This window comes from Coturnix japonica, chromosome 3 (assembly GCF_001577835.2).
Source record: "Coturnix japonica isolate 7356 chromosome 3, Coturnix japonica 2.1, whole genome shotgun sequence".
Lineage (NCBI taxonomy): Eukaryota > Metazoa > Chordata > Aves > Galliformes > Phasianidae > Coturnix > Coturnix japonica.
Window position 1 is genome coordinate 79742274 of NC_029518.1, and position 16182 is coordinate 79758455.

Consider the following 16182-nt stretch of genomic DNA (forward strand, 5'->3'; position numbering starts at 1 on the left):
AAAACCATCCACTTTTGACCTAAAAATTACTTATTAACAGAATGATAGCAACTGCAAAATTTGGGTCAAAATATCAACTATGGTTTTCCTTTTCCTGAGAAGCTTACAGTGAACAATTCTTTGCATGATCAGATTTTCTTTTATTTTCTTGAATTGCAAAGAAGAACTTTAAATACAATATCATTCTCTCAGCAAAATGAGTCCTTGGAGTCCTTCCCTTCTCTTGTTGTTCTACTTATTCTTTTTTTCAGACTTCTAATTCTTTCTCACTCGAAATATTTTTCTAGATATTTATCATTATTTCTTGTTTGTGAATGTATTTGAGTCACTGCTTTTCAATTTTATTGCTTAAAGTAATCTGGAAGAGTTGTATTCCTTTTAATACCTTTTATCAAATAACCTGGTAAGTGAAAAACAATTTATTTTACATAATTCACACTAAGTAGTCATTTATTAACTATTTCATTGTACAAAACTTTCTCAGTCTTCCTGTATTACTTCACTAGAAGCCTGTCAATGTAGAAAAGTAAGGCACGGGTCAGAAGGCAAAAGGAGCATACGGCTGGACAGAAAGTGTGCCAGACTCAACGTCTGATCAGTGCTGCTTTTGATAACCTCATTTAGTCATTATCTGCTTGCAGCTGGGACTACATTATGCAACTGCAAGAGTTTCTGATTTTTTTAATATTGTGTCATCCATAGCAAGGGAGAGAATTTAGAAAAAAGAAAAGATCTTAAGATGTTTTAATTCAGCTCAAGCAGCTGAAATACCAATGACATCAATTTAAATATAATTGGGATAGTTTGGGATGACTTGAAAGCAACCTTTAAAAACAATATAATAATTAATACTCCTGAAGATCAGCGATTTAAGTTTCTAATCAGAGATCTCATCTGTTACACAGGTGGTTGTACAAACCATTTGAAAAGCATTTGCGGGATCAAAAAATCACAGTTGTGTGCTGTAGTGTTTGGAATTTCAATTTGCCATAAACTCCTCTTTCCCATTTCAGTTCTTTCAGTCTCTGGTTAATATTAATCCTGGCTAATGGTGCAAACATTCTGGGTGTGATGCAACAAGACATAAAAGCTTGTTCATAATCTGAAGTATTCGAGTCATCCTTTTAACTGATAAGCATATGATTAAGTGCTCTGCTGGAACTCTGCCAGAGGACATTTTACTGCTAGCTAAAATGAATTTACTTACGCACTGTATAACACACCTTTAAATGCTGCTTGGGACAAGCCTTCCCTCTGCAGGATAGAGCTGGTACATTGTGGACTGGAATTGTTATCACAATGAACAACTTGATGGTGTTCCAACCATCTCCCAGTGCCGCACAAAAAGAGACAGGGATCATAATCTGTGAGTGAACAAAGAAACCAGGCCAATTTCTGCAGTTTGCATGAAGCAAAAATCTCCCACTGACTTAATTAGGTGCCCTGACTGACTATAGGCTGCATAATTTGGTTAATGTTTTCTATCATTCCACTGTTATGACAGAAGTCACCAGAACAATTCCAGCTGAGGAGCAGTTATGCTCCATGTTTCGACTGGAGGGCTGCTGCAGAATCTGCAGGCAGATTTGCAATGGCTAACGATACTGCATAACCCTGTTGCTCAGCTCCTGTGGAGCTTTCAGATTTAATGGCACTTTTATTTACACAATGACATGAGACAGAAAAGGCTTCCTCTTAGGTAAACAAAACAAAGCTTTTGTTCTTAGCTCTTGTGTGTGTTGCATGGAAAGTACTGTTTCAACAAATCCTGCAAAAACTGTTATTTAATTTCAAATATGAGCATTAATCTTTCATTCTACTTGTTATATAATTTTCTATCACTGATATCCTGTGGCAGAAATTTAGTTCCATTGGTTTCCTGTTTGCATATCATTCTTAGGAGACTGATGCCTAATTCTGGTTTCTACCAAACACTCCCCACAGTATTTTTTATTATCTCTCTTCTCTTACTGAATTGAATGAATCTTGAAAATAACTCAAGTTTGTATTTCCAGACACTTCAAGCGGAAAACTTCTGGATTTCAAGGACTTCTACATACTTAGCTGTTTCCTTGACAATAGAATACAAATTCATCCTTTTTTGCTTCTTTCTGGCACACCTTTTGTAGACATTATTTCAGAAATTCATCTTCCTTTTCACTTTTTTTTTCTTTTTTTCTTTTTTTTTCTTTTTTAAAAGGCCTTTTTCACTCTTCTATAGCAGAAAATATCGGACTGATGAGGTCAAATACACCCTCCGAGGAGATGGACTTTACTGGTTTCTGCTTTCACCTTTGCAGGCATCCTTTTCTGGGAATTAAAAAAAGGCCCCAAACCTAAAAACATGTGGAACTGATAAACATGATGTCAAGGCAATCAGTTAAGTCAGTTTGGATAAAGGACTCAGATGATGGGGCTGGTGTTTTCTTTCTTTTTCGTTGTCACACACAGCCTGCTCATTGGTCCCTCATGTTTCACGCATGATGAAATATATGCAAGGATCAGATAAAGAGGTGTTTTAGCATATGTCCAACGGGAGAAAAATTATATAACTGAACCTACAGTAGCACTTAATGCAATAATTCTTCATCACTAGTCTTCAAAAATATTAGCTTTTCTAAATCCCCATATTTGTGCCGCATGCTCATTCCTTGCTCTTACCTCCACTCCCTGCTTGCACAGCCCTGGGTGATTCTCCCTCTGACATCCTGGCCAAGGTTGCTGCTCCCTTCCCACTGCATCCCCATGATCGGAACTAGCTGAACAGTGAGTCACTACCATGCCTGAAATCACTCCTTTAAAGTTTCTCTTTTTCTTGTGATTAAAAGCAGAGCGCAAGTCAGTATCCAGAAAGTGATCCAGTGATGTGTCTATTGGATTTTGCTCTTCTCTGGGACCTCACTGAACCGTGGCTAGTTGTAGGTATCCTAGGCTCATGCTCTCTAGACTTTCCAGTCATCCCATAGATTATTGCTTGTTCACCAGTTTTTCTGCTTGCGCCCTGTCACTGAAGCACATTTTCCTTACACAGTTGAAATCAGTGTCACCTAATAAATATCTAGTGAGGAGTAATACTTGAGATATTTGAAACCTCAAAAATAGATATTGGAGAAAGGCCTGTGATATAATTTCTTTACATTTTCTATTGATTTTCTTGCTATTTTTCTCTCTTACATTTCCCTCCATTTGTTCTCCAAGGACACAAAATGAAAACAAACACTCAATTTCCATTTTCATTCAGCTGTTTGGCCATCATTATAACTCTTCAGTAATTTAATACCGATAGCTGTTTCAGGACCCAAAAGGAAATCACAAGACAGTGCAATTATTTTCTTGATTATTCTTTTTTTTCCTTTTTCTTTTCTTTTCTTTTTTTTCCTTTTTCTTTTCTTTTCTTTTCTTTTCTTTTTCTTTTCTTTTCTTTCTTTCTTTTCTTTTCTTTTCCTTTTCCTTTTTCTTTTCTTTCTTTTCTTTTTGCTTTTCTTTTCTTTTTCTTTTCTTTTCTTTTCTTTTCCTTCTTTTCTTTTCTTTCTTTCTTTTTTTTTTTTTTTTTTTTCAAAGCACAAAGTGATAGATTATCTCATATGCTCTTTTTCCTGTTCTCTACTTGCAAGATACAAAAGTCAGCATAGACTTGCTGAGGGTCCTCTTGGCAGGAGGCACACTTCTGTAGGAGGAAGCAGGGAGAGATCTGCTGGTAACACTGACTCCTTTATCTCCTTCTTAGCCTGGGAGTGTGTTGGAGAAAAGAAAGGAAGTGACATAATTAGCTTTGATAATCTCTCTGGTTGGTAGATGGGCCTTGGGGAAATGGCTGAGTAGTGTTTGTTAGAACAGCATAACTTCAAGGCCAGGCAGAAATAAGGGAACTATGGCTGTAATGTGAGCTGAATCCTCGCTGTATGAATGGAAGTCAGTCATGGAAAAAGTATGGTGAGAAGCATAGTCTTTTAGCCTTCATCTGCTTTAGTTTGTATTTTGCTTTCAGCCTAAAAATGTTAAGCCACGTGTTTCATTTGTGCATGTGCCTGTATAGTGTTAGTAATGGCACGAGTTAGAGTACACATGCGCTGTTGAGAACTAGTTAATTTTGTGCATATTATGTTCAGTCTTTGAATATCTAATTACCAGTGTGGCTTTCAAAATGACATAGCACAGCATTGGTGGAACATACATGTAAAGAGCTGACACTGTTAGTGGTTGTAAAGATATACATTCTAACATCATTAAGCCACCTGAAAAAAAATAAAAATAAATCAAGAAAGAAACGGAAAACCCTGAAAATCACAGAGCTTGTGAGGCAAGCCACGGGCAGCCAGCATGGAGGCAAGGGCCTTTGCCCAGCTCAATGCTACCAACAGGTGCAGCAGGCTGTGCAACATGGCGCTATGCAGTTTGACCTGTACAGGGTTCCTGAAGCAGCAGCTTCAGGATGCTGCTGCGTGGTTCTTGGTGCAGTTTGTGGCTGTGGCCCTGGGAGGAGGAAGTCTTGGTCAGGAGAAAGAGTGCTGGATGTCTGTTTTGCAGTCTGCACCTGTCTAGGGCATTGTATGCTTTTGGATTTAAGGGACAGATTAAAGCAGATCGAACTGATTCTGTAGTATTACACTTTCCAGAGACTTAAACTTTTCTGATGAGGGGAACAAAAAATATCCATTAAAAAATACAGAGCAACTGAAGTCACCAAAAGACAGTTAATAATGACCTATAAAATCAATGTGATCTTCCAGTCAACAATATAAAATTCATTTAAAATATCTAACAAAGAAAGACTACTACAGGCAAGAGTCTCTTTTACAAGAGTGTCCTGGCAAGAGGGGCAGCATAACAGTCAATTATTACAAACAAAATCCAGGTTTCTTAATTAAAATACAAAATACTGGCTCTGCTGTGTAGCCTGTAATAAGTTACGTCTTGAGAAGACTGTAATTACGCTGGCGCCTGCTAGTGCCGCCATACTTAAGTCTGTCACCATTTCCATTATAAACCCCATTTTTGAACAATTTATAACTTAGCCATAAAAAATAATTTTAGATTGAAACTTGGCAAAGAGGTTNTTAGACCAAAACCTTTTTTTTTTTTTTTTTTTTTTTTTTTTTTTTCTGAGGAGAGAACAGGCCAGAAGTTTTATGGTTTTGAAGCTTTCTGGCCATCCTGTAGTATGGACATACTTTCTTTTTTTCATAATTATCAAGAGCATTCCTCATTGCTTGGAAACAGAGGATCTTAGCTCTTTCAAAGTCCATAAATACAGAAAAATAAACTTCAGCATTCCTTATGGAAGTAGTGAAGACTCATTAACATTACAATTTAAAAATGAGAACAGACAGAAATTAGTTAACCCTGGGCCTCAGAAAAAAATCATTGCAATAGTTTCCTGCTTCTAAGACAGTTTAGCTCCCAGCAGAGACTTGCAGGACTTTCTCATGCTTGAGGAAGACATGGCTGGAACCAGAAGTAGCAATATCTTATGGGTCTTAGGTGGAGAAGGTCAAACCTGAAGCTTCCTTAGCAGCCCCTTGTACATGCTTCTTCAGGACATGCTCACAGGGTTTTGAGGAAAAGATCTGTCAGAAAATCATAGAACGTTCTCATTGACTTGTTTCACTGAAGATAAAAAGCAACAAGCCCTGAACATATTAGACATCTGCTCTGAAAAAAGGACTGTGAGAAGGCAGACCTATTTACTTGTGCTATGCTGAAGCTTTTCCCATTAAGCATTAATGATGTAACTGAGTAAACTACAGAAGTTCCTTGTGTATCATCCTAATCTGAGCTATAAATGAACAAAAACCAGTTTATTTTTATGACCCACGGCTGAGTTTCTAGAGAGGCAGATACATTCTTTGATGAGTAATACTGAACAACAAATAGTAAAAACCATGAAAATACAATTGTGTAACTACTTCCCAAAGGAAAAAGATTGATTCACAGTCCCAGTCTGCATCTGTAGCTGTCTTATAATTTACATGGTAGAATTCCTCTAGGACGTACCATTTGTTCCAAATTAAAGATCTGAATGTTAAAAAAGGATCACTCTAGGTAATGAACCTAAAGAATAGAACAGATGGACCACTTGTATATCTCTACCATATATAGATTACCATACAGATTTGGATGCAAAGGTTATGGTCTAAATTATTCTTTTCTTGCATAAGCCTGTCTCATGAGGGACATGCATTACTCTAATTAACATCATGCAAATCCTGTTTACAAAATTCCAGCTCCATAAAGGAAAGCTTAGCAGCTGAAGTGATCTTTTAATGCCAGTATACAGATTTTAGAGAATAGTAGGTAAATGCTTTGCCTAGTATTTCAGTTTTTGTCAACCACTGTAACAAAGCACTAAGGAAAACAAGCAAGTTTTCTAGGTCAACAGCACAGACGGTCTTTTCACATTATTTCTTTGCTTTGCCAGTTTACCACATGCTGGTTTGAATAGATTGTTTGTATTAGTAAAATTTGGCAACCTTTACCTACTGTTGGTTTAAAAAAAAAATAAATAATAATTCATCAGCTGTGGCAAATTGTAATAATTTGTAAGATAAAAGCAAGATTATGTGCTAGAAGGGAGTATGGTCTAATGAGAGAAATTCAGTCAGGCAATATTTCATTCCAAAGACTTGCATTATGTCCACTGCTGACATGCTGCTTCTACCTGTTGTCTACTTGAACAGACCCAGCCGAAGAGAATTCAAATATTTGTGTTATGTATGTTAACACACTAACCTGTCCCAATTTGGTTGCTATGCTGTTTTGGGTTCAGAGCAAACACAGGAGATACAATTAATGTCCTTTCTGACTGAGGTAGTATGAAAACAGTGCCCACACCTGTTTTCTAATATTACTGGACCATTGACAAAATTTCAGGTATTGCACTGATCATTTTTAGTCGAACCCAATGTTGTTTTTTCCACGTACTGTTCTGTAGCTTGAGTGTTGCCAGTTGCTTATTTGGGTCTGGCTACACCCACAATGGATCACCAAGCTTGAAATTTGCATAAAAAGAGCAGACAATATGCACCAAAGACTTCAGGGTGAATTTATTTTTTTTCAATGGTCCCATGCACATCTTTTTCTTCTGCAGTCCTCTTTGCACAGCAAGAGGTGACTGGTCTCTCAAGGACTGCATGATTCATAGTAGTGCTTGTTTAATTAAACCTAGCTCCTCTTTTACTGCTTGAGAGGCCATCTGATCTTTTACAAAAGGGTAAACATATTCCTAAACAAAGGAAGTCTTTTTAAAAGATGAAAATAAGATCTGTCTGCAGATATGTGAGTAGGGAGAAAATAAATGTGAAGTGCAAAAAAACAGTGGAAATGATGGGGGTTAAAGGTTTAAAGTTTAAAAGCCAAAAAGAAAGACCATGTGGCATCAGAGGCTGCATACTCGAAAGCAAGGAGACATAACGGGATGAAATAATGGAAAGAGAGGGGTAGCACATACAAAACAAGGAAAGGAAAACATGAAAACAAAACTGCAGTGTACAGAATGATTGTGAGGCTGCTGTGTGTTACAGTTGCCAGTAGAGGTGCTAAAGCCACAGCTATAGACCTAAGTGGCAAAATGCTCAGGGGAAGAAATAAATCCTAAATAGAGATAGATTGAACGTTTCAAGAAAGAAAAAATAATGCAATACAGCTATTTGAGGGGAACCAGCACGGAAGTGAATGTTAAAACTTATTTGTAGGTGAAATCAAAAAGGCAGCCAGCAAGAGGCAGAAGAGGTTCCCCCAAAAAGCAGTGAGAACAGCATGGGAACAGCAGAAAATTCCTATGGAAATGCTGTAGCCAGCAAACAATGAGAGCAGGTACCAGTGTGCAGCTGGGGCACAATAAAGCCCTCTACAAGCTGAGCCAAGAATAATCTTCTTAAAAAGTGCTATACTTTGCTACTTAGAAATGTTGCTCTTGTGCAAGTGTTTTGTATTTGCATCAGTTCAGTTCTTTTTCTTTTCTTTCTTTTCTTTTCTTTTCTTTTCTTTTCTTTTCTTTTCTTTTCTTTTCTTTTCTTTTCTTTTCTTTTCTTTTCTTTTCTTTTCTTTTCTNTTTTCTTTTCTTTTCTTTTCTTTTCTTTTCTTTTCTTTTCTTTTCTTTTCTTTTCTTTTCTTTTCTTTTCTTTTCTTTTCTTTTCTTTCTTTTTTTTTTTTTTTTAAGACTAATTAGAGGCTTATTATAAACCAAAGGGGATTTCTGCAATCTCTTTGGGTTTGTAAATTATGCAAACGACAGCACTGTGATGTTGTGATGTTGGATCGTATTATTAATTGTATATTTTGCGGTTCATGTATTCTTGAGAGTACGTGTGAAACAAGTTCTTCCTTTTTTTTTTTTTTTAATTTTTTCCAGTCCTCAAACACAGTAAATTATACAAAGTCTTCAAGCAGATTACAGAAAGATTTCTGCTTTTGTTTTTTTAACCTTTAAAAAGAGTGCCTTGTTAATGCTGCAGGCTGTTTTGTGCCGAAAGCTTTGCAATGAACAGAACAAACTTCACAGATGATTATAGTTTAAAGCTGGGGTTCCTCCTGCAACTTTTAAACCAAGCATTCTGTCAGATGCTTGATGACTTACCTCTTGGGCTGATACGTGATTTTTCAGGAACTTCTGAAGTTCTGAATGAAAAACTATTTTGCTACAGGAAGCTGATTGGTAGCCAGATAAATTGTCCTATAATGTTCAGTACAGAACACTTGTATTTGCTTTGCAGTGCGTTTTCCTGACTGTAGCAGAAAATAGAGGCTCTCTCCTTTTATAATGCTTAGCAGTTCTCAGGAACATATGTAAAGGGTACAGACATTGTGTAAAACACCAGTGGTTGCCCTAACACTGAGGTGTGAGGAGCACAGCACAACTATCATTCTGTCTGGATATGAAGTTTAATAATCACAAAGAACAAATTTTCTGTTCCAGTAGCGGTGATGTTTCCACACATAAAATGATTCCTGTCTATCAAGTAGCAAACACTATGAGGTTATCCCAAGTTAAAGAGTTTTATGTAGGTATGCTGCATTTATAATATTGCAATCAATTTATTTCCCAACTGCCAATTTCTGCAGCTAATGCAGCCAATTTTCACACTTTGTCAATTACAAGTGCAATTCCCTTTGCTTTAGGAGACATGTATTTCACTGATACAGAAAAATATGTTTCTTTTTGTTTGCAAGGTAAACATACAACTTTCATAGACCATTCAGCTCAATGAATTAAGAAAAAGAAAAACAAAAGAGATCATGCTTGGACATTTGGAACGTACAAAGATAAGCACACTTATGCTCAAAAGCGCATATATATACAGCTGATGTCCAAACCATTGTAAATTCAGCTTAGAGGTAAGTAGTATAGAGGGTATGCCAGACAACAGCATCTGTGTAACAGTTCTGTCTCTTGAAGAATACAGAAGAGTTGTTTTCTATGTTGCTGGGGAATCTGTAATTTTAACCCCTAATTATTTTCCTGCTTTCTTGTATCCTTTCTCCATACACCTTTTTCAGCATTAACCTTGCAGAGATAGCAATGACAGACATACACATTTTTAACAATGGGTCAACAGTTTATGCATTATAGAAATTCCAAGTTTAGCTGGTTGTTCAGGAGGAGAGAGCCAGCAGAATCAATCAGATTCCGTACGTAGGCTTGGGACACAGACTGAAAATATCTTGGAAAGGATCTGCCTTTTATTCTTTTTTACATGTGTTAGACAGTCACAGAGACCCGCTCCTGTGGTGATGTGCCAGCTGATGTGACAGTGAGGATCCAGTGAGTTACTGCCCTCTTCTGATTTTATTTCTGAGTAATGGGCACTGCCCATAAAATCAACCTTACCCTTAATGATTGCAGTAGTCTGTGGAGAACAGTAGTTTTTTTCACCATTGCATTCTAAGGATCCATAGCAATCCATGTCTGCTGAGACTTGAATTGCCAGGTTTCATGACTTTGCTCTATATTATTTGCTCTAATATTTTTTAGGTTGATGCAGCCATAAGAAGCTCCAAATCTGCTCATTCTGCATCCATAAGCCAAGTTATTTAAGAAATTCATGTTTCTTATTCCTACATTCTGCTGCTTGTGGTGCCCACATGGTGCTCTGCTGTTGCCTCAACTCTGGGACCCTGATCACACATGCTCCTCTGCCAGAGATCTGCCCCAGTATGACCTCCCCTATGTATCATTTTGGTTTTCTTCTTTATTTTCTTACTTTGTTATGTACCAGAAAAGTACTGGTCAGGTGTTTTCTTATATTGCTTTCTGGTTGAGTATCTGGGGATGAAAGAAGGTCAATCTGTGAGTGTGTTTTATATTCTGGAATTTCAGTTTTGGATGCAGGGTAAAGCTTGAATCTCTGGGGCATCTTTTTTAAATCCCTGGGTTTGATTCTGGGTCAATAATTTATATTGACCTCAACTGTTATTTCCATTTGAATGTGTTTGAACATGGCATGAACATGGCATTTCTTTTAAGTTTTGATATTATGCAAACAAGTTGAAATAAGTTTTTATTGTAAAACTTGAAACATAGATCTAAGATGACTTTGAAACTGAACCCCAAGCTAAACCAAATCCAGATAGCTGTGCCAATATATTTTTATATATTATCAAATAAAATGTCTTGACATGTTGAAATTGTATGCGGTATTTTTCTCTGGAAGTAAATTGGTTCATACTGGAAACATGAAATGGGACCCATCAGCTCTTATAGAGTCCTTTCATTCCTCTAGCAAAGGCTTTCATTTTTAGAGCTGGCTATATCTCACGTACATGAGAGATCCACATTAACCATGACTGTTTATGGAATACAGATTTATTACATAAGGTCATTGTGTTTACATTAGTAACAACATGTTTATTTTTATGCTGTACTTATGTTTGTTTGATAACTCGATGAAGAGGAGGTTACTGTAAAATAAATCCATTGCATTAGTTTGCATCTTTGGCTATGGCTTTGTCTGAAAGTGTCAGGAGCTCTTTTCATCAACTATATGATTACCAGGTTGTCCTACCTTGTTTCTATCTAGAAAGATGTTTACAAGGTAAAAGCATCCTCAATCTTGAGGGTATGTTTGGCTTTTTCAATAGGAAGAGATTAACTAAATACAGAACTCCAGACACTCTAGTGGGATAATATAGGAAGTTTCTATTGCTGGCTGTACTGATGGGCTGAGGACTTAAATCCTCTGAGCAATCAATCCATAGGCTTTTATGAACGCTTAGGGAAAAAAAAAGAGAATATATTGCTGGAAAAGAGAAATAAACCTTGTTGCAAAATACATGATGGGCTTATTCAAAAAAGACATATGTATGGTTAAGTCTCATGTATCATAAGAACTGTCTGAGCAGAACAAGTGAAAGCAAAACAAAAACGGAAATTATGGTTTTCTCCTAACAAATATATTTTGGGGGAAAACCTTAATGAGGGGAGAAAGCATATTCTGATTTTTAGTGTTTTTCCACTAAGAATAGCCGAGCTTTTGCTAAGTAGCTTCATTGCTTTCAGCGTTAATCCAGCAGGTCTAGCATGAGATAAATCCTTCCTTGGTAGAAGCATCGTCTATTATGTGTGTTGATTTATGAGACAGAATCAGCTATATTTTAATGATAGTTGGACTGGACTGTGAATATAGTCTAGGAGTCACAATATATGAGAAAAGCTCATTTGTACTTAGTATACTAGATAAATTGTTCCTGGCTTCTTAGGGTGTGACTATACTTGCTGTCACACTCCCAAGTTTACTCAAGGACTGTGTGATTTGCTGAGTAGGTGCTAGTCATGTAAGGGAAAACCCGGCGGGATGCATTTTATATACCTGGTTTTTTCCTCAGCGTCATGTGTTTTATTAACTTTTATTTTTTTGTCCTCTCCCCACCCCCACCCCCACCCCCATCAAAGGCAAATCTCCCCAGGACGAGGCAAACTGTAGGAGTGAGAAAATGTGACCACAAACAATCTGAGCGGTATGAAATTTAACACTGTGATTTTGTCTTAGTGAGAGGAAAACACAGGTTGCTGGCTCTCCTAAAATCTTAAGCTAAATCCTAACTGCATATGTAGCAATTTTAAAATCTATTTTTCTTTCTTTCTTTTCCTTTTTTTTTTTCTTTTTCTTTCTTTTTTTTTTTTTTCTTTTCTCTTCAATTAAGCTGTTTCTTTCTCTAGTTAATAACAGGTTGTGGAATTAAATCCCAGCTTTTGATATTTACTGGGAAATGTAGTACAGTAATTTATGAGTCAAAATCTACTTTGACTAAATTATCATTGCAAATTACAATTTATGAAAGTTGTTACTCTGACCATAATTGCACTGTTGGCTATGCACAACTTGAAATCTCGCTTGCTGAATAAATTTGTTTTCATTCAGAGCGCATTCCCGGCATTTTTAGAGAAGGGTGAATCCAGTCTAACAGACAAGATTTCCTATGGAGTTTGTTAAAAAGGTCACCTTTATTTGCTAAGCCTACCTAAAATATAAGCATTTCTTGAATTAATGAGATGCTATTTTGGTCGGCTATAAGGGTTTCATATTCAAGCTTACGAAACTATAGACTCCTGAGTAGAGTCTCAGGAGCTTCCACGTTACGCCAAGCCTTCAGCTATCTACATATCCTTAAACTGCTAAATTTAAAAGTGCTTGCTTGGATATCCTGCAGGCTGCCAGGAAAGAAAAAGCAGTTGATAGGCAAATTAAGTGCATTACTGTAAATTGGGGGGTGGAGGGAGGGTTAAAGCTTTGTCTGGCAACAGAAGGGTTAAGGACTTTTTTGCTATACCCGTTTCAAATTACAATGAGAAGCCTCTTCTTTCCCAGCAGGGTTGTGCTTACATTAGTCTTTAGATCTCTCTTGAAGAGAGCTGTTATATTTGTGCCTGCTAGAGTTGGAAATAACAGTTAAGAAGCTGAAAAGGGTTGAATGGATTTACAGGCGTTTTTTTTTTTCACATAAATTCATGGCAACACATTAATTTGATTAGTACATGCTTTAGAATTACTTTACACTCAAGCGCTTCAAAAGATGTTAACGTTATCACCAGGCTGCTGGACAGATATGTGGTACACCACCAAGGTACAGATCAAGACTAATCTGTGACTCAGGATTTATCTTGGGAAGAGCGCAAGGTGTACGAAGAACTCAGAATAAGAAGGGAAGATAACTCTGGGAACTACAATGTGTCAGAAGAACAGCTCTTGCTGATACAGCTCCCCACCCAAGACCCGGTTATCTAAGGTTTATATAGGAATGCCTAGGTCAGCTGACAAAATACTGGTCTTCTGCTCCATAAATGCAGAAAAAACGATAACAACAGTGGAAAATTGGAAGTCTGAATTTCAGCTTTCTTAGAAATAACTGCAACCTGACACATTCCATAATATTTAAACAGGGTGGGGGGAGAGAAATCACCAAAGATGTTACGTTTAGAGATGACATTGACATGAAGAATAGGTAAATTTTGTTTTTCAGCCACTGGGAAAGCAGACCTCATAGGAACTCAGGACAAGTAGGAGAAAAGATTTTTTTTTTTTTCCTTGTTCTTTTTCTTTTCAAAGATGAACCTAACTGCACTCAAAGCTTTCGTGGGCTTGCTCTGGAATTGCTGGGTTCTGGTGGGTCACGCACAGGGAGGTTTAGGAGACAATCATGTCCATTCGAGTTTTATTTACAGGAGGCTGCGGAACCATGAAAGAAGGGAGATTCAGAGAGAGATTCTCTCTATCCTGGGTCTACCTCACAGACCCAGACCATTTTCACCAGGAAAGCAGGCTTCTTCTGCACCCCTTTTCATGCTGGACCTGTATAATGCCATGACAAATGAAGAGGATACTGAGGAGCTGGATTACTCACTGAAGGGATCCATGGCAGGGGAGAGCAGAGGGATGCGGAAAGGATACCCTGCCTCTCCAAATGGATATTCGCGGAGAATACAGTTGTCTCGCATGACTACCCTGGCCACACAGAATCCTCCCTTAGCCAGCCTGCACGACACCAACTTTCTGAATGATGCTGACATGGTCATGAGCTTTGTCAATTTAGGTATGTCAAAGTTTTTTTTGTTGTTCTTTCTGCTCTGTTTGATGAACTGTTAGGCTGATCTTGGAGAGCTGAGAGAGGGAAATGTCTCAGCCGGAGCGTAACCTGTTCTAAAACAGCAGAATTGGGCCCTGGCTGCTGTGCCACTTGCAATAGAAAAGTTATACTAACAGTGAAGTAGCTACGTTGTAGGTGGCCATGGAAAAAGATTTTTCTCACTGTTTATATAAAGTCAGTTTCTATAACTCCCCTCTGCTGGCTTCTGTTTTCTTTCTTTCATTGATGTAATGAAAATTCTAGCCTTAGGCCAACTAACTCCTTTTTTTAAAAAAAAATCTCAAAAAATCAAACACTTATGCCTATTGCTCAGTTATTTGCCGCACTGTTTTGTTTAAAGCTCAGACATGAACGAACAGCAGTTGTTAATATTTTAAAACACGGAATGTTTTGAAAGGGAAAAGTCAGACTATTTCTGGGGGGAAAAAAAAGAAAGAAAAAAAAAAAAAGATTTCTTAGTTTATTTGGGATTTTTTTTTTTTCTAGTGGTAAGAGTCAGATTTTTATTATCTTTTCAGCTGGCTAGCTGGATTTTATATAATCTGTTTCTGTTTCTTTGTTATTTTTATTTAATAACCACAGGCTGTGTTTTACTACTCTGCCATGGTGCTCAAAGTCTGCAACAGTTCTTATTTTCTGCCATTAATCAATTAGAGAATTAAACACCAGAAACATGCGAGCAAAGAATGCTTTTGAAAACTGTATCATATCAGACAAAAAACCTGATAAAACTAAATTATATTGGCTTCTGAGTACAATAAACATGCTTACCAGTTATGTTGTGGTTAAAAAAGCAGTTACAGATTTCTTTAATAGAAGGCAACCTAAACTTCATTAAGAAAGCTGCAAATAATTCATGAAATGTATTTACTATTTTTATAAGTAATTTAAGTGCTGCAGGACTCATAAAGCTATCTAAAAACTTCTTGTTTGATCTGAATAGTAGGAGATTTAATTGGAATCTTCTCAGTAAGCTCATACAAAATCTGATAAAATCCTGTTTTCCAGGATAATGCTTTCTGTAGAAACTTTTTAAACAATGGCACATGTTCTGAAATACCTTCCGATTATCACGCACACTCTATACCTTTTATGTCTACCAGGTTTTTAATCCCTGCAGGAGGATTAAAAATGTTTCCAAACACTAAACTCCTCAACAGCTAAAATCTCTGGGAAAAAAAAGAAAATGACACCCTAGAGTTTAGTTGGCATTGTAATAAAATTACATTTGTTTGGCAGACTGGGGGGGTGTTTAATTCTGAGAGCTTTTTTTGTTAGGAGTAACATATGTCTGAACTCCAAATACATTTGCTTGTTGCTTTTGCTCCTGAAATAGCAGGGTAGAAGAAAATAAAATCTGTTTTTGGAAACTGTGTTACTCATCCTTAAGAAAGAATTACTTCTTATCTCTGCATTTCTTTTAACTTATCATCGGATGACTCGATCCACCCAGACTAGCTGGAATACACTGAGTTTAAAATGGCAGTGTTACAAAGAAAAAGAAGAAATGTTCTGATCTCTTCAGCATTAGGCAAGGTCTCCATCCTGCTTTTTTCTCACTTGTCTTGTGAATAACCCTCTGTGAATATGTCACAGATCATTTCATCAGTGGCACTGATGGCTGTTAACTTGGGACCTACTCTTTGATTTCAAGAAATGTCTCTGATTTCAGGAGGACTTCTTGCACTTCATGAGCGTAAGTCTCAGGGTCAGTGTCAGATGTGTGCTGGCCTGATCCTGCTGTGCTTTTGCAGATGAAACTCCCCTCTGGGAGGCTGCTGGTTTCCAGTGACTTACCTTAACTGGGAAGTTTCTAATATCGTCTCATATCAAGGAAGCATTGCCTTGATAAAGTTGTTAGGAGAAGTTATAGTCTATGTATATTTCACCTTATGTTTTGAAGCTGTGAAGAGTGGGGGGTGAGTGTGTTATTTTTCTAGTGAGTATGGTTAATAGACTCAATTGGCTTACAGGAAAAAAAGTAAATACCTGTTTTTGTTTGTGCTCAGCAAGATTAAAATATGTCTCAGCTTTTAGAGAGGCTAAACACTAATTCACTTCAAATGCCCTTCTATACTCATTGGTTACTGTGGTTTATCATAT

The 16182-nt window shown here is 37.1% G+C and overlaps 1 protein-coding gene across 2 annotated transcripts in view; it reads left to right on the forward strand.

Moving 5' to 3' along the window:
- Window positions 1-12813: 12813 nt before the first annotated feature.
- BMP5 (bone morphogenetic protein 5) overlaps window positions 12814-16182 on the forward strand; it is a 55909-nt gene continuing 52540 nt past the window's right edge. Inside the window, exons 1-2 of one of the 2 annotated variants that reach the window (XM_015859227.2) lie at window positions 12815-13059; window positions 13658-14025. In XM_015859227.2, coding sequence (XP_015714713.1) covers window positions 13776-14025 — 250 coding nt within the window. In that variant the 5' untranslated portion in view covers window positions 12815-13059; window positions 13658-13775. Of the gene's footprint in view, window positions 14026-16182 lie in introns of both variants that reach the window. The other variant, XM_015859226.2, reaches the window with a different exon arrangement.